Source organism: Phalangium opilio, unplaced genomic scaffold, assembly GCF_054372755.1.
Source record: "Phalangium opilio isolate 3A_F unplaced genomic scaffold, DU_Popi_V2 ptg000662l_1, whole genome shotgun sequence".
Classification (NCBI taxonomy): Eukaryota; Metazoa; Arthropoda; class Arachnida; order Opiliones; family Phalangiidae; genus Phalangium; species Phalangium opilio.
Genome location: NW_028324246.1, coordinates 494,161 through 516,228, shown reverse-complemented (window position 1 = coordinate 516,228; position 22,068 = coordinate 494,161). Strand labels below are relative to the sequence as shown.

Below are 22,068 nucleotides of genomic sequence, written 5' to 3'. Positions count from 1 at the left end.
TTAAAAATTTTGTTTTCATTAAAAGTTTTACACGCCTTAAAATGTGTTGCACAATTTCGCCTAGAGGTGAATTACACTTATTCCGGATAAAAAGAGATGCGTGCCTTCGATATACGTCAAATAGGTTTGTTTCAAGGTGATTCCTAATGATACCGTCTGTATAATAATGTATTCTCCGTTTAATAACAATTTTCAGTGTTTCCCACAAATTTAACTAGAATAAAGCCAATAAAACTCAACTGCGTCATTTACAATGAATTTCTCTAATGGTGTTACGTATTAAGCGGGGCTATCCGAAAGGGATTATACCAGATTTTCCCATTACAACATTTGTAATACTAACCGGTTTGATAAAACTTTCAATTGAAATAAACAACTTTTAGTTTTGACAAAATATAAATTTCAAATTATAATAAAAGGTTTAATGAATATTTGGAGGAAGTAAATTTGATTTTATATACATCATGCCCTTACCCCATTTTTTCACGTCGTATTATGGTCAAACCTTGACATCAATTAATAGGCCCTAATCCAATTTCTTATTTTTAATCTTAAAGCTGTTATTTAAGATTTTAATGTCTTGTTTATCTTTCTTTCCAAGCCTAAACAAAACATGAAGTAGTAAACATTATCAGAAAATTTAATATTAAAACCGAAATAACGACACCATCCATTAATTCCTGAAGAGTAACAAACGCCCTAGGAGAGGGGCCGTCTTCTTGGGTTATTTCCCTAGTGCTAAGAACCACCAAAAGGGGTTAGGTGAGTTGGCTAGCTACCAGTGTGTTACAGAAGTGAACTCTGACTACGACTCGCGTTGCCTCTTTAAGCAAGGAATATAACCAAAGAGGGCACATGTGTGTTTGTTTTCTTTTGCAATTTGTTATTCAATGGTCTATTTTAATCTACATATAACAGGAGGATTGTACCAAAATCACTGACATTTTGCATGTATTTTTGAAGCAGTTTTTACATAAAAATATTGAGTTTTAACAGAAGTAAGATGAGACTAGAAGTAAAGAGCTCTAGCATTGGTAGTAGATCCTGGCACTAGTGAACAAATTTGAGGATTTTATGCCGCTTCCATCGCGCCTGCACTACAGAGAAAAAAATTGGTCGAGTTCCAGAAACATTTCCTACCCCCTTCCCCTCAACCTAAAGCTGCGGAACACGGACGCGGGTGCTTGAATCTAGTTCGGCCGTCTACCGCCGCGAGCGTCTCACGTTTTGGAGGGAAAATTCAGAAACCGCTACCAGAGGGCCAACCGTTGGTGCGTCATCAAGAATATTCACTTTCGCCTAGTGAAGAATATGGTTAGCTCAGTACTTCTAGTCTCATCTTACTTCTGATTTTAATAAAAACAAAATACACGATTAACGAAATGAGAATAAAAAGACTCAAGAGTTCCCGCTTCTTAATCAAAAATCATCGTTAGACATTTGAACATTTTAAAAGAGCATATAAAATAAAATATAAATAAAAAATTTAGTTGGCAAGATTTGTTTTGTCAATGGTTTTCGAACTATTTTATCTACCCATCGATAGTGTTTTAAAATTGTTTGGGCATAAAATTATGGTTACCTGAACAGTATTTCAGAGTTGAATTTTCCACCTGTGTTTAGCGTACTTGATATTGAGAATATTTAGGATGACTTATCATAGAATCCTCGACAGATCATATGTTATTTCGTCGGTTAACGAAATTGTTCGCGATAACAGTTCAGAAATACACTGTAATCCAATTTGTGTTGTTTTTGAAACCGTCCCTGTTCAAATGATCAGTTATAAACTAAGCTCAGAAACTAAACGGTTACACTTCAACGCGATCGTTGCAAACTTTAGAGGTAAACAAATCACTTTTCGCGACCGATAATATGTGATGTAAAATTAAAATGAAAACAAATTTCGAACTAACTACTTGCATAAATTTACATCTTTACACGCTCCTGTCTATCGACATAAACCGATGTCGACATTTTTGGTAAGGTTTTGGGGAATTACCCTCACAATGTTTGATTCGTAGGAAAACAGGGATATCCCGCTAAAGTGTTTCCCGCAAAATAGCCGCGGGTAAGAATTAAATCGACTTTAGTACGTGACTCTCATAACAATTTGTTTAAAAAGTCAATAAACGAACAGTTTTTTATATTATAAGCTCAGGTACAATAAATTGATTATTAAATTAAGTGAAAAAAATATTGTTTTCAAAAACGTGACTGACATCAGAATTACTTTAAAAGATAAAAAAATGTTAATTATTTAATCCCTTAATTACCGTACAATTAAAGAAAAATTTCATTATACCTTAAATGAACGGCCTTTTTCTAAATATAAAGGAAAAAATATTAAAAAATATATAAATGATCTCTAATTACAAAATAATTACCATTTAATTAGTCTTAAAAACGAGAAATGGTGCCATTGCTTTAGTGGCGTCTGCTAAACCAAACCTCTTACCCTTATCTATCTCAGCCTGTGAGAATTCAATCAATCCCGTAGGGGTAAGGGGTTCGGTTTAGCGGACGCCACTAAACCATTGGCACCAGAATGGCACAGTAGTCCTCGTTCTTAAAACTAATTAAATGCTAACTATTTTGTAATAACAGATCATTTTTTTTTAAATTTTTACTTTTATTTTTAGAAAAAGGCCGTTCAATTAAGGTATAATGATATGTTACCTGAACTTTTCCATTAATCCCTAAAATACTGCACAATTAAAGGATTATTAAATTAAAGTGACAAAATTTTGTTCTAAAATACGTGACAGTCATGAGAATTACTTTAAAAGACCAAAAACGGACTATTATTTAATTTTTTAATTATCTTACAATTATATGGCTATTAAATTAACTCACAAATTGAATGAACCATAATAATTATTATTAATTATTTTAAATTCTGGTCTTTTTATTATCTATGATTATTTAAAATTATAAGGTTGTCATAATAAATTTTGAATCATAAAAATATTTTATGAAACTGAAATTAATACGGTTTATTTCCTATCAAATAAAATATTGTAGTAATAAATTTTTATTTATGGTTTGTACAAGTTTGACAGAAATATTAAGCTCTTCTAGCCTGAAATATGTACCAATGCAGTTTCTGAGGACTGCGCATCAAAACTCATTCTGATATACAGGTGAGAGTCCTTGATAGCTATGCGTGAATCACATATCGCAAATGTAGGTTTTCAGAATGTGGAAAACTACTTTTAGTGTAGGTGATTTATACAAAAGCGGCAGTCGCAGGCTGTATACGTGTGACCTAATAGTATATTTTCAGAAATAAAAAGCGTTTCACACGCAGAAAAATTAACTAAAACCGAGTTTCACATTCAAGTGGTTGAGATAATGATTAGAAGGACCAGGTAAACCTTTTAAATACTCTTAAACCCCTGACAAGCACTAAATAATGATACGATGCCGGTATACCGTTATTAGACTACTTCAAGTATTTATATTTGAAGTGATATCGTTATCTATAACTCAATTGGCGGAATCCCAAAACTGCGACCCAAATGCCAAGTACAGAACTTTATCAGGAGAATGTAACAATTTAGAGAATCCGTATTGGGGAAGTTCACCTAGAACCCACAGTACTTCAATAACCCAAGTTTACGCAGATGGTTATACATATTTAAAACTTACACAATTTCATCTTCAATTTTGTTTATACACCTCTGATTCAAAATAGGTAAAGAGTGTCCCAGGGCTAGCATGATTGCTAATAAAAGCCTGCCCTTAGCGAGAGTCCTAAGTTTGAACGTAATGTACCAGTCCGATAAGCCAGATGACCCCAACGGTATCGATGAGCTTCACGTCTTTTATGGAATGTTTCTAGCTCACGATATGGCCTTGTCTTTCCCTTCAGACAATAGTGCAGTTGATTGTTAGTATCATTAGGGCCTATCATCAAACGAAGTTCATTGGGCTAAGTTCAACATTTCCGACAGGCACCTTACAGTGTCCTCTAACTAAGATGATGAACACTGGTGGAAATCAGAACGATGAAAAATGTCTTCAATTTACGTTTAACTATGGACGTTACTGTGACCGAAGTGACGTTAAAAATTGCGGTTGCTCAACGTGTCCAGCAGGTCAGCTTCAACACTTGAACTTCATGACTTCCTACATCGATTTGTCCAACGTGTATGCCATTAACAAAGAGAGGAATATGAACATCAGGGAAAAGGGAAGTAAGATATTATTAAAGTCTCCCTTACACGTAACGAGGGACAGGTCACTTTTAGTTAAGGTGTGCAATTAACAGAGTAAAGTAATTTAATCAGGATAATAGTCATTTAAACCTTAAGCCATGAGTTAATTAACTAGAATTTAATTAGCGGACTAGTGCGTCGTTAGTAATCTGTTCCTCGGAATTTTGACACTTGGAGGACTTCTAATCAAAATATTTGCTCGTTAACTAGCGGCCAAGTTCGCAATCACAAAGGACAATCTTTTACCACTAGCCGCAACCGCAAATGAGAATGACACAGCAACACCTTGCATACAACCAAATAGAAATGACACAGGACCTTGCATACTGTCAGGTATTAAGTCCTAAGACTTGAAGAATATTAAATAGAATTATTAATTTTGGCTTGTAGCTGAAGGACAAGGCAATATCGCACCGTTCTTACAAGCAATTAATACGCTGTTTGTCCGAGAGCATAACAGACTAGTCGACAAACTAAAAGACCATTACGAGGATGAAGACACAATGTTTGAGGAAGCTCGAAGACTTAACATTGCTTTTATGCAACATATTGTCTACAACGAGTATTTACCCAGTATTCTTGGTGAATGCATGAAACAGGACTTGAAGGTAAGTCAACAACACATCAATATATATTACAAATATTCAAATCATCTTTTACAACACAGGTTCCAAGTGAAAATTACCAATACGATTCCAGCATAGATGCCACAATCACGAAAGAATTCATAACGGGTGCGTTCAGGTTTGGACACACACAACCGAAAAACAATGGAAGTTTGGGAGACGTTCCGGATCAAGTACCGTTCGGACAACTATACAGCGTCATACCATACATCACCGCTGGTCCTGACGTCATTGAAAAGGAGATGGAAGCTATGTTTAACGATCGGGCAAAACTAACTGACCAATATTATAACGACCAGGCTAGTTTTAGAATTTTAACTCCTTTTTTACCCCTTTCCAACTTAATTACGTTTTCTATATTTAGATGGTGAAACAGTTTAAGTTCTCTAATAATCTGCCTTTCGGTGATTTGGCCGCTATTGATGTAGAAAGAGGGAGGTTGCATGGCGTACCGTCATACGCTGCTGTTAGAAGACATTATAATTTACTGGTACCCAAAGACCTCGATGGTTTGTCTACATTAATGCCTAAAGACATCATAGAAGACTTTAAAACATACTATGGGTAAACTGAAGTAGTGTCTTAATTAAAATACATGAACTTATTGTATTCTTAACTGTAGGGATGATAGCGTCGAAAATTTGGATCTACATCTTGCATCTATGGCAGAGTATAAAGTACCCAATTGCAAGGGTATTATGTTCGGCGAGACTTACAAGTGTATCATAGAAGAAGAGTTTAGGAAGCTAAAATTCGGTGATCGGTATTGGTACGAAAGAGCTGGGCAACCATTTTCATTCACAGATGGTAACTGGATTCGCTTATATTTGTAAAATGGTATACTTTAATTATCTGAATTGGTTTTCCAGAACAATTAGCAGAGATTAGAAAAACAACCATCAGTGGAATGGTATGTAGGAACACTAAGCTGCAGGAAGCGCCCGAAAATGGATTTTACTCGTAAGTTTTGAAGACCTATTACGAAATAATTAAGCCATGTTCACACGTACAGTGGATGGAGAAACCGCTTCAAAAAGAATTCAAATCTCTTCGAATGTTAAGGGTAGCCAAAATTAATAATCAAGAAACTAATTACAAACGCGGTTTCTTGAAGTAGCTTCGCGAACCGACTTTATATGGGTTTGGAAGCTAGTTTCTAGTTTTCACCTAAAATATAGTGTAGTCTTAAGGATACTTTCACTTGTAGTGAGACAGCTACAGCATTAGCAGCCAATGTTAATAGAAACGTTTTAGAGTGTGAATCCAGGCTGTTGATACTGGTAATAAAAATTTATTGGTCGAACCACTTCAGAACCGTTTCCCGTGAAAATGTGAACATAGCTTAGACTTGTGAGAAAAAAAAACCTTTCTTTCACCTTTTACAAGTTTAAACATAACCAAGGTCAACTTGTTTCAAGTAATTAAGGTTTAACCATTAACATATAAATTGCAGGACAAGCAAGAAGAGACCATGTTCGAAACTAATAACCGAGAGCGATATTGACGTCTCCAAATTTATCCCTTCTCAACAAGAAAGTTCAATAACGTATAAATAAGAGAAATTTAAATCAGCGGAGATCAATGTAGCTTGTGTTTATTATTAAAAGTCTTATATGATAATGGACTATAATTGATTTGAACTGTCTATACAGACCCAAGATATGCGAATGTTAGTTTCTACAAAACTTTCTGATTGCGAGCCAAAACCTTTTATAAATTTTTATAGTTCATAATAGCTACCTTTACTTGAATCCTCGGAGGGCAGAAAATAAAGAACTGACTATCAAGTTACGTAAAAAGTGTTATGTAAGCAAAACAATATTAGATGAACATATAGAAAGATTAATCTTAAAATTAATATTATAATAAGAAACAGTACTTTGTCTGACTGTCTGGAGTGTTTCTTTCTTAGCAATAAAAATAATAATAATTGTTAAATAGCTTACATTATCTACGTTGTAATGAAGGTCCACGTCATAACAGAGTTAGTTCATCGCTGACCGTACTAAGTATAAAATTTCCAACTCTCATACCTCGCGCTTTATAAACATTTTAGACTCGATTATGACAAAAAGATCAGCGAATCTCTTTAACTTCTTCGATGCATCGTTAACCTTCAATAATGAGAGAATCCATGCATTAAAAATTAAGATTAGTCATTTTTCTCGTGATTTTTTACAGGTATTAGTCACAACCTTTAAAAAATAAAATGTTTTTGAAGTTTTCTGTATATATTTATTAATTTTTGGTTTTAATTTTTTACTTGTTTTTTTCGGATTGAATACCATGAAGGAAAAATAGAGAGGAGAAGAAAAGGGGTTGCGATTCTAACCCATCCGTGATTCCCTCACCCAAAAAAATTCGACCATAGCTAGTTCGATACCATGCGGGGCCGTGCTACCCTCCTTATTATCCAATGTTGGAGTTAAATAGTTATTGTAGCTTCATTACCTATATATCTAGAATATTGTGTATATACTTGAACTACTTTTATCAAACTTTATCAATACATGGCTTGCTTATCGAACTTTCTCTAATGTCCGAACTCTTGTTGATCAAAACAACTTTAAGTATAGTAATAATCCCAAGCCCCTAGACCAACCGCAACTTAAATTTTCTAGAAAAATTAAATAAAATGTGTCAAATATAAGCTTGCAAAATAGAAAACGTCCGAATTGTAAATAGAACTTTGTTAGTTTGATCACGTTGCTACTTTTATTCGAGACCGTCTTGCTCTCAGATCAAATAAGAATGTAAAAAGTATCTTTGAAAAATTAATACAGATCAATCAAAATTCTATCAATGAAAACATTTTCGATCTAGAGTTACAATACCAATAATAAACGCGAGCTTAGCTTTGAATATGTTACTCAACTGACACCATGACAGGATTTTAAAGAAGGTATTGCAATTTTTTTATCTTCTTTTATAAAGGCTAATTAATTGAAACAATAAATAATTTATTTTTTAATAATTTTCCTTTTATATTTAGAATAATACCGTTCTTGGATCTTTTCCTTAAAAAATAACATATAGTAGTAAATATTTCAGGTTTTCTAAAACAACATACATTCTTTCTTTGAACTTAAATGAAATAATTAACTAAATACTCGCGATTATTATCGAACAATAAAAAATTTGTCTAAATTCACTTTGTTACGTTTAAGTTCATATTTTCACTAATTATTACCACCAATTTATTTAGCCAGTTTTTGAATTTCAAACATGACGAAAATTACTATGAAGAGATACAAATTTAAAATAACAGCCTTGGTAATAACCACGCAATTACAAATAGTCAAATGCAAATTTGCAGTGGCCATTTTTGACAAGAAATATGTACTTTCAATATTGCTTCTAATATCAGAGTCCTTATTCTTTTCACTGGAAATTCGGTAATGCGACGATTTTATCACCTCATTTTTAAGGGAGCTGATACGAGCCATAAAAATGGAAATCACCAAGGAATAAATTAGTTTGACTGGGATTTGAAACTTCAGTAAATAACTACTGAAAGAATTATCGTCGAATATGGTTAGGATAATCTTAGGTATCTCCGTAAAGAAAGTGGTCATCCAGTCCAGTAACCACATTGTATATAAAATGGAAACCGTTTTATCGAAGTAATAAGTCGCTTCGAATATGCAAGAATGAATTACGCACAAATCTGAAACTGGGTAACGAGTATTGCGGGCGCTGTTTTGGAAAACCTTTAATTTCCGACCCAAAACCTGGGCAGAGCACATGACGAATCCGAATTCCAATACGGAAATGTTGCAAATGCAGTTGAACAAACCTATATTTTGAAGGAATGTCTTAGCTGAGTATTTAGGAGTTTAAAATGCTTCCAGAATCAGCATTGGGCATTATCTGTGATTTTTTTAAATATTTTTAGCAGCAATTGGAAAGTGTGAAACCACTGGTTGCCTGTAACTAGGAATGAATTTTTATACTTGGAATCTTTAACACGCTATTTTCTGGGCCTTTCTGCTTGAATTAAAGGGGAGGCTTGAACTTAGAGGTCACGTGGCATTGAGGTAGCTAGCGACCTATGTGTGCCGTACCCGAAACATGTTCTCTCCGCGTGTTCTGAACGAGTAAACGTAGGGTCGTGGGTGGTCTTATATATGTGAATAACCAATGAAAGGTGAAGAAGGAGGAGATGACGGTTTAACAATGTTATAAGCCGTTACCCTTACCTAATTCAGTCAAATATAATTATGGTGTCTATTGTCGCTTAAAGATTCCAAGTAGAAGAAATCTATGTATTCCTTTTGTTAACTTATAGATTGGCATTATGACTATTGGGTTTCAATGCTCCCTAGTGGAAAAAATGATTGGAAACCAATCGGTGACAAATTCGATCCTATTGGTGTTTGAAGATTTCTATTGGCGACCTATAGGAAATGATCTGCCAATAGAAGTCCATTTCATTCCGATAACCATCCGATTGGAAATTCTATTGGGAATGAATTGGGGTTTCTTGCCATTTCAAGACCATTACATATCCAATAGGTTTCCAATAGGGAACTCTATTGGACATGTATTGGTCATTTTTGCAAATTAAGGTCCTTTTAATTCCCAATAGGTTTCCAATAGGGAACTCTATTGGACATGTATTGGTCATGTTTTCAAATTAAGTTCCTTTTAATTCCCAATAGGTTTCCAATAGGGAACTCTATTGGACATGTATTGGGCATGTTTTCAAATTAAGTTCCTTTTAATTCCCAATAGGTTTCCAATAGGGAACTCTATTGGACATGTATTGGTCATGTTTTCAAATTAAGTTCCTTTTAATTCCCAATAGGTTTCCAATAGGGAACTCTATTGGACATGTATTGGTCATGTTTTCAAATTAAGTTCCTTTTAATTCCCAATAGGTTTCCAATAGGGAACTCTATTGGACATGTATTGGTCATGTTTTCAAATTAAAGTCCTTTTCATTTCCAATTGGTTTCCAACAGGGAACTCTTTTCATTTCCAATTGGTTTCCAACAGGGAACTCTATTGGACTCTATAGGAGAGGCCAACTAGTAGGCGCGCGAGAAGCCAAAAAGGGTCACGGTGGCGCCGCCAGACGGCGAGTAAAGTAACTAAAGTTCAAACAAATTATGGCTCTATAACGTGTGAAAAAACAGGTATTTTTGGGAAATCGGAAAAAAGACAAATCTCTAGCATTTCCTTTATTATTTTTGGAGTTAGGAGCGATGCAATCAATTATTAACCACATGTTTCGATTTGTTGTTCTTGACATGGTTTTGAATTTTTATTAAAACTTTAGTTACTTTACTCGCCGTCTGGCGGCGCCACCGTGACCCTTTTTGGCTTCTCGCGCGCCTATTAGTTGGCCCCTCCAGGCTCTCCTATAGAGCCCATAGCTCGTATCCTTCCTCCATGGCCATGCTCGTTTCTCTGGTCAAGGTTTAGCCCGCTACAACGCTCGATAAACTCAACTCGACTCAATTTCAGCGTTATTATTGGAACTAATTCATGAAATCCGATTAAATCTTGCTCCAAATAGGTTTCTAAAGGATATTCAGCAATTTTCTAATGGTAAGAACAACTTTATCACGTTTTTGAAGCTTCTAAAGTACTGCTACTCGCTAAGCCTTGGCCCTTGTTTTCAGAGTTTGAATTTGTAGAATCTCTAAAACGACATAAAAGTAGTTTTTACCTTTAGAAAAGTGGTGGATATCCTTTAGAAACGTATTCATTATAAATGAACGAGACATTTTTGATAAGTTATATTGACGATGATTAGTGATGAACGTAAAACGATGATTAGTGATAATGAACCTCAAGAGATGCTCTACCCGAGGACGTGGTCTCAGTCACGTCAGTCCCAGAATTTAAACATAAACTAAAACTGTACCTTAACCTGTAAATTTGCATTTCTATTTTGTATTTTTGTATATTTCTGTATATTTTCTTTTTTTTTTTTTCCCTATGGAGCTGTATGACCTTCTGATAGGGTTCTAGCTCGTCAAATAAATGGAGCAAAAAAAAAAAAAAAAAAAAAGATAGTCAAAGGCATAAGAGATCATGAGCCCCAAGGGATGATGAGAGATGGTGGGTTAGTGAGAGTAAATTACGGTAAGTTTCTTCTAACACACAAGAGTAGACTTCCCTATATAGTCTCAATTTCTAATAAATTAACTCTTAAATTGTTACCAGATGATATGTCTAGTGATGACGAGGAGATGCGCAGTAAAAGTATGATATTTTTTCTCTTAAATTCTTAAAAGCGAATAGGTCTTTGGAAAAATTATGAGTTCCACATCATAATTATCATGGATCTGTTTAGATCAAATTACTTGTTTTTTAAATCCATATACAAGTCAAAAATAGTAAGCTTCTCTCTGAATTTTATCTTCCATCAAAATGCAAGAGAGAAGCTTATTAAAGGCTCCACCCCTACATAACGCGCTTACCCTCCCTTTAACATATAGTTTTTCAAAAACTCTGTAGATTAAAAAAGTGGATTGAAACCATTTTGCTTGTGCCATATTTTTAATGTTAATGTTTCAAGTGTGGGTGTGGGTGTGTGTGTGCTTTTTTTGGGAGGCTTTTGTGTCATTCTCAGTTTCTCACAAATTCATATTGAAATGTCAGAATGTACAAAGTGTTATAAGGTGTAAATGAATTGAACTCTTTTGCACAATCCTAAGTGTTCCAAATAAATCTAACGGGGAGTTTCATTATAGAAGCTTGACAGGAACATCGTCAAATAGGTTCAAAAAAAACTAAGGCGTTAGAAGCGAGGCAACTAAGGCGTTAGAAGCGAGGCCATCTCTTACTCCACAAAAGGTTTCGGCTATTAAGAGTAAGTTTAAAAAAATGAAAGCTTAAAAATTTGTATCAATCATACAATAGTAACTGTTATTATTGCAGGTAGTGTTCGCTACTACGCCAAGAAAAAGGGGAAAGATCAGTCTGCCCAGGAGATGGCGGCTAAGGCAGTGAACCACGCCCTGACCCAAAAAATTTCCGATTTGCGAAAAAAAATTATTGCCGCGCCAAATTGAAAAAACCAAAAAAAAAAAAAAATTCCTTTTTAAAATAAAATATTTCAATTGTGAAGGTTTTATTAGTATTGTGGAGCCTGTGGTAATTAGTAGGGGTGTGCGAGCCCTGAATTTTCAGTTTCGAGCCGAGCTTGAGCCTTGAAAATTTTTCTTATCGAGCTTCGAGCCGAGCTTTGATTTTCTTATCGAGCTCTCGAGCTTTAAGGTTTAGTCAAAAATTGGGTTTCGAGCCTTATCGAGCTTTCAAGTTAGTGAAAAATCGGATTTCGAGCCTTAAGAATGTTCTTCTTTTTAGATAAGACGACTTTTGATTATTCTAGCTTGTTTCAGAAGGAACTAATTGGCATTAACCTTAAGCTAAGTTTGCTAAGACAGTATCACGAAAGTAAATAAAAACAAGTATCAAACAGCCTTAAGTTTTTAAAAAACTAAAGACTGTTTGATTATTTGATACTTGTTTTCGGCGGGAAAAATGGCGCCAATTTCCTCCAACAACGCGGCTAACGTAGGATGATGAAATAATTTCTTTGTCTGGCATCATGTTTATCATGCATGCTACGAACAGAGCATGAACTTTCTATATTGATGGTTCATGCTACGAATAACTCAAACTCAAACTATAAGAGCCAATCAAAAGTCGTCTTATTTATCGGACCTGGTTCTGTGTCACACCATTTCAAAAGCCAATAAGAATTAAGCTTACATAAACCCCTGCGCAGATCGAAAAAGTAGTATTTCGCGCATCCAGGGTTTTTGAGAGATGGTTGGGAACTCAATTTTGGCTATCGAGCTTTAATCGAGCTTTGGGTCAAGGCTCGAAAACGTATCGAGCTTTTCAAAAATCGCTTATCGAGCTTCGAGCCGAGTACTCGGCTCGAAGCTCGATCGAGTACTCGAACCTTTTCGAGTACTCGCACATGCCTAGTAATTAGTTTGTTCGCCATATTATTAATTAATTTTCATATGTTCTGTGTGAGCCTATGGGTCGGTAATTGGTCAGTCTTATGGGTCGGTAATTGGTCAGTCTTATGGGTCGGTAATTGGTCAGTCTTATGGGTCGGTAATTGGTCAGTCTTATGGGTCGGTAATTGGTCAGTCTTATGGGTCGGTAATTGGTCATTCTAATGGGTCGGTAATTGGTCATTCTAATGGGTCGGTAATTGGTCAGTCTTATGGGTCGGTAATTGGTCAGTCTTATGGGTCGGTAATTGGTCATTCTAATGGGTCGGTAATTGGTAAATCTTATCGGTCGGTAATTGGTCGATCTTATCGGTCGGTAATTGGTCAATCTTATCGGTCGGTAATTGGTCAATCTTATCGGTCGGTAATTGGTCAATCTTATCGGTCGGTAATTGGTCAATCTTATCGGTCAGTAATTGGTATATCCTATCGGAAATGTGACGAAAACACTATTGGTTTCCTATTGGTTCCCAATTGGTTTCTGAACTGCGTTTTCCCAATTGGTTTCCAATCATTTTTTCCACTAGGGGCTCCACCATCTTTTAAAATGGCGGCCCAAGAAGCAACTTCCTGACTGCTATATGCAGTATATACGATATGGAAAAACGGTAATGATATAAAAAATTTCGATAAACTGTTAGGTACCATTGCATTGGATTATTTAACGTGTTTCACCCGGGACTATCTACAGATGGCGTAAACTATAGATACATTCTTTGGAATACCGTACTTTTGCAAAATAAGCTGAGCCTGGAAGTATTCTATACAAAGCCACGCTTATAAAATACAAACCTAAATCGATAATCCAACAAACGTAGGCAGCCCATGAATATTGTCGTAGAATATCCCAGTCATAAAAATACTTCTCAACTTCCTTAACAATATCAATGTTAAAGAAATTTTCGATGAAACTTGTACAACCGCGCAAGATGAAGTACACCCAAGCTAGTACAGTCATGAAAACGCAAAACCTCTTTTCACGGTGATCGGCTTCACGTTTTTCTTCATTATTCTCCGTAGTTTCGAGTCGAACAATTTTCAAAGCGGAATCAAATATTTTCCTTTCATTAAGCATGAAATAGTCGTAAGTGCATATCGACACGAAACAATGAACCAAATCGGTTAAATTATCAAAAATAATAATGAATTTACGTTTCTTCATAGCGTATAACACCGTTCCCAATACCATGTGAACGAAATACACGTGCATTAATAAGAGTATCAAAACTGTTTTACACGAGAACTTCCTCGATTGCAAACCGCTAACTTTTCTCGTCAAACGACTGTTAGATTTCGTGTAATCACTCAAAAAACCCATCAAGTGAAAAGAGTAAACTATAGGCCGTAATTCACGAAAGTCTTCCATTTTCACAATAGAATAATAACTCCACTAACTTCGTTTATGACAAACATCGTCCTTAAACTTGGCGACTAAATATCTATCGCGAATCTATGGACTAAAATATTTATATTGAAATCGGCATATGGCTTTTATCTCACGAAAATTTTTAACAACAACACTTTACGTGCCAAATAAAGCTTAAATATACCACCGTGGGAAATATTTCATCCTGTGTATATAGTACTTGTCCATTTGAACGCCGCTACCCATCTCTTACTTAAATCTCTTACTTTTGAGATTTAACACGGCGTACCATAAACTTACATAATGTGCAAATTGTAAAAATGTATTAACTCTAATCATCAATTCCCTAATTACAATCGTAAACAACCTTACGTTAATTTTAAGTTCGTGAAAAATTATTAAATCGCATGATAAATTAAAAATTAAAAATAATAATAAAACGTAATTATTTTTTTTGAGCTACGGTTACCAAAAAGGTTGCCAACAAGTGCTTAGCCATATCAGGCGAAATGTCATTCCAACCAGAAGTTGCCATTACTTCTTCATAGTTAGTGACTATGAACTTGACGGCAGTTTTTTTCAATTCATCCGATTTGTGGTTCTGGCCCAATTGAAGAATACTCGCGGCGTTTTCAACCTCTATCACTTCACATAATTTTTTTTCGCAAAACTCTTTTAACACAGGCAGTTGGAAGTAATCAGCGGCGACAAACAAAGTCGAACACGTACTCTCGATATTGGGAGGCACTTGCATGGTGTAGATGTAGTGCAAGAGATCCTGAATGGTATCAGCTTCGAAAACTTCTTCTAAGTGAACGGCATTGTCCGCACTTTCCTTCATGTCAATCTCGAACATGGTCTTAAAGACATCCGAGGCTGCGGCCAATACAGCCTTGTGACAGGGAAACGTCTTGGTTTCAGTCTTAATAACTGCGTCCGTTAAAATCCCTTTTTCAAACATGGTTTTTAACGAGAGCACGAGAGACTTATCCGTATACGGTTGTGCTAGGCATTGAAGGTGTCCAACACTCAAAACCATGTTCAAAGTATTATCGTTACTGAATAGGTCAGTATGTTGCCGTGAAATTTCGGTCCAGTTGCAGAATTTTTCAAATGTTTGTTGTTTCAAATATCCCCATTGTCCAATAAAGGTAAAAATTGGTATTTCATTCGAGTTAAGTATATCAATTTTTGCAATTGTTGTTGATGCTCGGTGTTGTTCAGATTTTGTGGAATCCAACTCTCCGGTTTCCTTTACTAATGTCATAAAGGTATTCGGGTCTTCTTGCTGCTGCGCATAACTTGTTCCGTAATGACTATTATTGTAAACTATTACATATCGTTCGAATCGGATTTTAAGGTGCCAATCCATTTCAAAGTAGCGCACTGGGCGAGCCAGGGAATAAACATAACTAGGCGTTATATAATCCTTGGGTATTCTCAAAGTCGTCTTCAACACTTCAGCGTTGTTACTAGCCATCTCACTCTACCAGTTAAAAAACAAATTATGAATGCTACTACAAAAGTTACAAGGCATAGTTATTGAACGATATAGTTTAGTTTTACTTTTGGTTTAGGTGCTTACAGCTTTATCTTTTCAATGTTATTTAGGTACAATTTTTAATGGCTTTATCAGCTTACTCTCAAACGAGGGGCAAATCACTTTAACGACACGATTTAATTACGCTTAGAAATGAATAAATCATGTTTAAATATATTTTGATAGTTTAGTTAGATCATTTATATTTTGTTGCATCTTTTAAATCTAAATTAGATTGTTTAGATCTGGTTGATTTTGATTAAACTGTGATTTAAGGTTTAAATGACGCTTATTTTTATTGAATAATTTTGCTTTGTTCACAACGCACCCATACTATCTAACACGTGACACAACCTTAAGCAAATAATATCGATATGTTTTCCATTACCAGCCAGATGTCTTCCACCATGCAGTATTATTTAATGATACCGCGCTGCCGTTCAAAGCACTTCAAATAAAACATTCACTATCACTTCGATAAAAACTACTCCATGATAAACGGTACTAGATTATAAAGCTTACGAAATCAGAGACTCGAAACAATAGTAGATTGAGTTGCTACTTTCTACACCTACACAACGAGATATGTTTTTGGCTCTTATATAGATGACAATGAAAGCTTACTCAAAATACTTTATTTACTCAAAATACTTTATTACGCTGCAGCTAGTACTACACCTGGTGGCAGATAGCAATCAGTCATTCGAAAATGGCATGACTAATTTTTCAATGGCTTTAGCTTACAGTTTTAACAGCATCTTTAGATCATGCCTGATTTTATTATAATTTTTTTTTGTTTTTTTCAATGAAATTCACATATAGCTCGCAAAACGGTTAAATTACATGACTTTGTAATTCAATAGAGATCTAGTAGTTCATCTACATAAAAAAATAATACCCAGAAATCTGTAACTCGCTTGGCGCGATAGCATTTTATTACTTGTAACTTGGTTTTTGATAGTAATATTTTCTTTAGATTGAACGATATTTAACTTGTAATACGATTTTATGTCTATATTCGGTTAATTTTTTTTTATATTACTCATGTGCAAGCTGTATTGATCAAAATTACTTTTTATTTCGTTATGAGAATTATCAACGCGTATTTATATGCCTAAGCACGAAGCTACACTATGCGCAAAACAATGTTCATTTCAAAGGCCGACTTCCAACGAAAAGGGTTCTAGCGAACTGAAAACCGAGCATCGAGACTAACAATGGAGCGACCGTGCCGATTTTCGGGTTTCAGTTAGTGAGAACCCTTTCAACTTTTGCCCCAGCGGGGATTCGAAAATCGGCGTGGTTGCGCCATTGTTAGTCTCGATGCTCGGTAAGTAAGCTTAATTTTTTTCAGCCACGGTTACCAAAACGGTTGACAATAAGGACTTAGCCATATCCGGAGTAATGTCATTCCAACCGGAAGTTGCCATCACTTCTTTATAATTACTGACTATGAACTTGACGGTAGCTCTTTTCACCTCACCCGCGTTATACTTCTCGGCCAATTGAAGAATACTCGCGGCATTTTCTACCTTTACCGCTTTACATAATTCTGTTTCGCAAAGTTCTTTCAACACAGGCAGTTGGAAGTAATCCGCGGCGACAAACACAGACGAACACGTACTCTCGATATTGGGAGGCACTTGCATGGTGTAGACGTAGTGCAAGAGATCCTGAACGGTATCAGCTTCGAAAACCCCTTCTAAGTGGACGGCATTATCAGTACTTTCCTTCGTGTCAATGTCGAACATGGTCTTAAAGACATCAGACGCTGCGGCCAAAACAACCTTATGACAGGGAAACGTCTTGGTTTCGGTCTTTATAACTGCGTCCGTTAAAACCGCCTTTTCGCACATGGTTTTTAACGAGTGCAAGAGTGATTTACCAGTATTCGATTGTGTAAGGGAAAGAAGGGGTCCAATACTCAAAACCATGTTAAAATAATTATTCTGGGAGAATGTATTTCCAGATTTATCGTTAACGTACAGGTCAGTATGATGACGTGAAATTTCAGTCCAGTTGCAGAATTTTTCAAGCTTTTGAAGATTCGAATATTTCCATTGACCAATAAAGGTAAAAATTGGTATTTCATTCGAGTTGAGAATATCAATTTTTGCCATTGGAGCTAAAGCTTGATATTCTTCAGCTTTTCGCGTATCTAACTGAACAGATGTTTTCGCTAATAATGACAAATAGCAGCAAGAGTCTACTTGTTGTTTCACTCTGGGATCGAAGAACATTTGCCCGGGTGGTGGATGTTGTGGATTAGGTTTACTCCTATCAAAACGAATTTCAACTTGCCAATCCATTTCAAAGTAGCGCACATCTTGAACCAGAGCCAAACCATCATCGCCATTGACGATGAAAAGTTTTCCGGGTATTCTCAAAGTAGTTTTCGACACTGCAGCATTGTTAATGGCCATCTAAGGAAGGTTATCACCGTATTTTGGCTATAGAACGGAACACAACTGAATTTTACTGTTAAGTGACTATTGGCAGAGTTGAGAACGATTTGACGTCCCGCTCCCGTCTAGAAATTCATCTACTCAAAAAAAGGGGTTTCGGTAGAACTTTGAACTCTAAGGTGGGTGGAAAAAAATAGACTCCGTTTTCTTTTGGGGAAACTAGTAGACTAAAACGCCCCCTTTAATATTTTTGGCATTTGAAAAAAAATATGAAACAGAAGGGTTTTTTAACTAGAGTGTCAGCGAGTTTTTTTTTAATAAAATTTAATCAGCCTAGTCAAGTAAAATTTCATTTAACATAATCAAATAAAATTTCATTTAACCTGATCAAATAAAATTTCATTTAACCTGATCAAATAAAATTTCATTTAACCTGATCAAATAAAATTTCATTTAACCTGATCAAATAAAATTTCATTTAACCTGATCAAATAAAATTTCATTTAACCTAATCAAATAAAATTTCACTTAACCTAATCAAATAAAATTTCATTTAACCTAATCAATCAAAAATAATAATTTCAGTGCTTTACACGAAATGGTTACAGGAATATTCAATACTAATCCCGTTCCGCAGCACATTTATAGGCCTAATTATTCCTGCCAGATACAGGGTCTTTCTGAGGGTCTGTCAGAGGGTGTTCTTCGGACGATTTTGAGTCGAAAATGTTCTACGACATTTTCCGTCAGAACCACCATTTTCAAGTTACGATTGGAGTATTTTACGGATGATCCCTTAAATTTAATTAAGAAACCGAAAGACAATGATTTCTAATTTAATTAAGTGGTCATCCGTAAAACATTCCAAATATCTTGAAAACGGTGGCTCGGACGGCAAAATATCACAGATCATTTTCAACTCAAAATCGTCCAAAAGAACTGCAGCCCCAATTTTCAAAGCACCATGTATATCGACACGTCCATAAGAAGAAAGCACTGTAGCTCGTAAAACGGTGAACTCTAACAATTCTTTCATATATGCCATTCTCCAGTTTCTTAATACCAAGAAATTAAGTTGCTAGAATCGATGAATACCATTTTTTCACAATAGATATAGAAACATCCATCACATTTTTCCATGGTTGATAGTGACCATTTTTCAAGTGTTACCAAAATAATAAACATCCCTTTTAGTGGGCTCTAAAACACGTCTGTGTAATTAAGTATAAGCTTGAGGATTAACTTATCTCTCTCCAGCGGGTAGTAGCTGCTTACGACGAACTAAATCGATACGAAAGCACTGAACTCCCTCGCAAAAAATCAATATCACGTAAACCCTGGCTTGCGAAGCCAACAAGCACAAATATTAAACACGATGCCTTCAACCGCGGATGTTGTGGCTCTTTCCGCTTTGGAGAACGAAATAACCGATCTTTACAACCATTGCAAAAATATCGGGTTATCTGATGAAGACATCAAAAGATTAGCCAAACCACTATTACTTCCTTTTGAAATAAACGTGCATAAGGCTAGATGGAGAAAGATTGTCCAAGTATTCGTGGTATGCTTTGTAGTAGGTTTCGTGGCGCGGCAGGCGTATTTTCAGGATATGGTTTACGTTTATGGTCGTATTGGAGCCATCAAGGTACTGTTTAATTTATAATTACAGAAAAAATTAAACCTAAAATTTTTTTCAAATGCATCAAGCATAAATAATAAACAATCTAGTCAAAGTTCTGACTGACTGATAATCAAACTACTGAAAATATTGCAGGGACGTTACTATTAAGCAGTAGTCACACACTAAGAATGGTTTTTCCAATACGCCGCCATCTCGAAAAATGCCGGTCAAAACCTTTTTTATGGAATAACGTTCGCGCTTTTCAACAAATTTCTATAATATTTATTATTCTGGTTGCCTATACTATACTATCAAAGAGGGTAGAAAGAGGGGGAGTAGAAGGTTGGCTGGAGTGTTCTCGCTTTGAAAGTTTTCCTCTAAGCTTCCGGTGTGCGCGAGCATCTTTCTCTGCTCTCTTATTGGTTGAAATACGGTGAACCGGATATTAGGAGAAAAATATAACAAATAAATAAAAAGAAAAGCGAGAACACCCAAAATGCCTATCCAAAGACCAAAGCCCCTGGTTTCAACTCCCCCTCTTTCTACCCTCTTTGATCCTGTAGACGGGCTTGGTTTCGATTGGCCGCCATCTTTTAAAATGGCGACCCGAAAGGGAAAAACCTTCTTTACGGCGTAACGTCCGCGCCTTTCAACCGATTTCATTAATACTTGGCACACTGGTTCCCAAAATCATATAGACGGGTCTTGCGACTTTGGGGTTAGGTTAAAGTTACATCTTTTTAAATTAGGTTCTGCCGTATTTTGACTGGCAACCATTATATCACAGCTCATGCGCTGTCGACAACCCTCTATACGAGAACAAGAGGAATGAAGTGACGGCCAAAGAATGCGAAGTAATAAGTTTAATTTTGATCCAAAGACGGTGTTAATGATAGAACTACAAAAACCAAACATTATAAACACCAAAAGAAAGCGAATCACATTATGTTCCAAAATTTCTAAATAAAGTAACTCTTTTTAGGCATGCGAAGACTTAGTAAAACTAGATGTTAGAAAGAACGTGTCTCCAACTGTGGTTCTCGAGCGATATCTAGAATATGACATTCCAGTAATCATAACAGATGCAATGACGAACTGGCAAATTTCAGACCATAACGCCATAGAAACCATAACTAAAGTAATATCCTAATCACAACCTATTAAAATACAAATGTTTGAATAATAAAAAAAAATTAAGGGTTATTTGAAAAACAATGCAATTACCGAGGAGACCATTTGCATGTTTGAAACCAACTTGAGAGTTTCGAACCACATAAACTTAATCACAAAAGTTTCTCAAAGTTCGTGGCCTATAAAGTGGTATACTCACTGGTAAGACGCGTTTTAATCCAAGCATGTGACATTTTAACACAATTACACCACCAACATAGGGAAAACTGCGACTCGGTGAGTCAAAAATATTTGAGAAGATTCTATCAACGACCATACTTTTTACCAGCTGGACTTGAAATGACCAGAAGCAACTGGATTTTTATTTCGTCCCATTACAAAGGACAACATTTTAAATTGGTAATTTCATTCGAAAGGTTTTTTTCATTTGAGTCCGAGTATTTCGAACACATTAATTTAGGTTGATACTGAGGAAGGCACTAATGTCATTTGGATGGGTCAAGCTGTAGGGCAAAATCGTATACAACTTCAACCACGTGACGTGTGTAAATCAACTTGTAGCGATATAAATTTCACTTTGGAAGAAGGCCAAATAGGTTCAAACAAAACTTTTTAAATAATTTCATAATAAGGGTGATTCAAAAGGGTTAGGGGAACCAAAGTTTATTCGATTTTAAGTCGAAAATGTTCTGTAACATATTTCCCAAATGGCGTTATGGTTAGAGTGTTTAACGGATTACCCCTTAATTAAATTAGCAGTCTTTCAGTTTCTTAATTAAATTTAAGGGGCCATTTTAACTTATAAATGGTGGCCCTTAGGAAAAATTGCTGTTGTACATTTTCGACTCAAAATTGCCCAATGAACGCACTGTACTTCTGTTCCGCGACCCTTTTTTGAACACCCTATATAAAAACGTAATAGTGACATTGTAATATTACATTTTAGTGTTAGTACCATTAAGGATATGGATTTTGAAATATGGTCCAGGAACAAATTCAACTAACATGGCTATCGCCGCAACTGGCTACTTAAACTCGTGAATGGTCATTAATTACTTTTTCGCGTCATAATAAAATATACCACTGACAATGTAGAACAATTAATGTATTGATGAATATTGATAAAGAAAATCAATGGCAAACGCATTCTGAATTCATTATTCCCTAAATGTAA

General features: G+C 35.5%; 5 protein-coding genes across 6 annotated transcripts; 2 read left to right on the top strand and 3 right to left on the bottom strand.

Annotated features, from left to right (window-relative positions):
* The first annotated feature begins 3,948 nt into the window (after window positions 1–3,948).
* LOC149588171 (peroxidase-like) lies at window positions 3,949–6,466 on the top strand. The gene is made up of 8 exons (XM_089863046.1): window positions 3,949–4,199; window positions 4,431–4,553; window positions 4,611–4,828; window positions 4,888–5,145; window positions 5,211–5,410; window positions 5,469–5,653; window positions 5,716–5,806; window positions 6,300–6,466. The coding sequence occupies exons 1-8, from the start codon at window positions 3,983–3,985 to the stop codon at window positions 6,400–6,402; spliced, it is 1,395 nt and encodes a 464-aa protein (XP_089719172.1). The 5' UTR covers window positions 3,949–3,982; the 3' UTR covers window positions 6,403–6,466.
* A 1,576-nt stretch (window positions 6,467–8,042) lies between these two features.
* LOC149588170 (uncharacterized) lies at window positions 8,043–14,197 on the bottom strand. Its single transcript, XM_089862881.1, has 2 exons — window positions 13,624–14,197; window positions 8,043–8,642 (listed from the first exon to the last, which is right to left on the bottom strand). Exons 1-2 carry the CDS (start codon window positions 14,195–14,197, stop codon window positions 8,044–8,046), a joined length of 1,173 nt encoding a protein of 390 aa, XP_089719007.1. The 3' UTR covers window position 8,043.
* Window positions 14,015–15,884, bottom strand: LOC149588169 (speckle-type POZ protein-like). Its single transcript, XM_089862990.1, has one exon. The coding sequence runs from the start codon at window positions 15,675–15,677 to the stop codon at window positions 14,643–14,645; it is 1,035 nt and encodes a 344-aa protein (XP_089719116.1). The 5' UTR covers window positions 15,678–15,884; the 3' UTR covers window positions 14,015–14,642.
* A 256-nt stretch (window positions 15,885–16,140) lies between these two features.
* LOC149588168 (uncharacterized) lies at window positions 16,141–18,501 on the bottom strand. The gene has a single exon (XM_089862986.1). The coding sequence runs from the start codon at window positions 18,158–18,160 to the stop codon at window positions 17,078–17,080; it is 1,083 nt and encodes a 360-aa protein (XP_089719112.1). The 5' UTR covers window positions 18,161–18,501; the 3' UTR covers window positions 16,141–17,077.
* Window positions 18,502–19,031: 530 nt separating this feature from the next.
* On the top strand, window positions 19,032–22,036 carry LOC149588167 (uncharacterized). 2 transcript variants are annotated; one of them, XM_089862989.1, is made up of 7 exons: window positions 19,032–19,787; window positions 20,513–20,617; window positions 20,746–20,901; window positions 20,962–21,083; window positions 21,155–21,293; window positions 21,355–21,490; window positions 21,841–22,036. In XM_089862989.1, exons 1-7 carry the CDS (start codon window positions 19,518–19,520, stop codon window positions 21,933–21,935), a joined length of 1,023 nt encoding a protein of 340 aa, XP_089719115.1. In that variant the 5' UTR covers window positions 19,032–19,517; the 3' UTR covers window positions 21,936–22,036. The 2 variants fall into 2 exon arrangements, with proteins under 2 accessions (XP_089719115.1, XP_089719113.1); XM_089862987.1 differs by having other exon boundaries at window positions 19,037–19,787; window positions 20,962–21,095.
* The last annotated feature ends 32 nt before the right edge of the window (window positions 22,037–22,068 follow it).

Coding starts and splice junctions, on each gene's coding strand:
- LOC149588171 (XM_089863046.1), top strand. CDS start 3,983: ATGATGAACACTGGTGGAAATCAGAACGATGAAAAATGTCTTCAATTT. Junction 4,829..4,887: donor GCATGAAACAGGACTTGAAG/GTAAGTCAACAA, acceptor TTTACAACACAG/GTTCCAAGTGAAAATTACCA. Junction 5,146..5,210: donor ACCAATATTATAACGACCAG/GCTAGTTTTAGA, acceptor TTCTATATTTAG/ATGGTGAAACAGTTTAAGTT.
- LOC149588170 (XM_089862881.1), bottom strand. CDS start 14,197: ATGGAAGACTTTCGTGAATTACGGCCTATAGTTTACTCTTTTCACTTG. Junction 8,643..13,623: donor TTGTTGGATTATCGATTTAG/GTTTGTATTTTA, acceptor TTCAAAATATAG/GTTTGTTCAACTGCATTTGC.
- LOC149588169 (XM_089862990.1), bottom strand. CDS start 15,677: ATGGCTAGTAACAACGCTGAAGTGTTGAAGACGACTTTGAGAATACCC.
- LOC149588168 (XM_089862986.1), bottom strand. CDS start 18,160: ATGGCCATTAACAATGCTGCAGTGTCGAAAACTACTTTGAGAATACCC.
- LOC149588167 (XM_089862987.1), top strand. CDS start 19,518: ATGCCTTCAACCGCGGATGTTGTGGCTCTTTCCGCTTTGGAGAACGAA. Junction 20,618..20,745: donor TGACGGCCAAAGAATGCGAA/GTAATAAGTTTA, acceptor AACTCTTTTTAG/GCATGCGAAGACTTAGTAAA. Junction 21,294..21,354: donor AAGGACAACATTTTAAATTG/GTAATTTCATTC, acceptor ACATTAATTTAG/GTTGATACTGAGGAAGGCAC.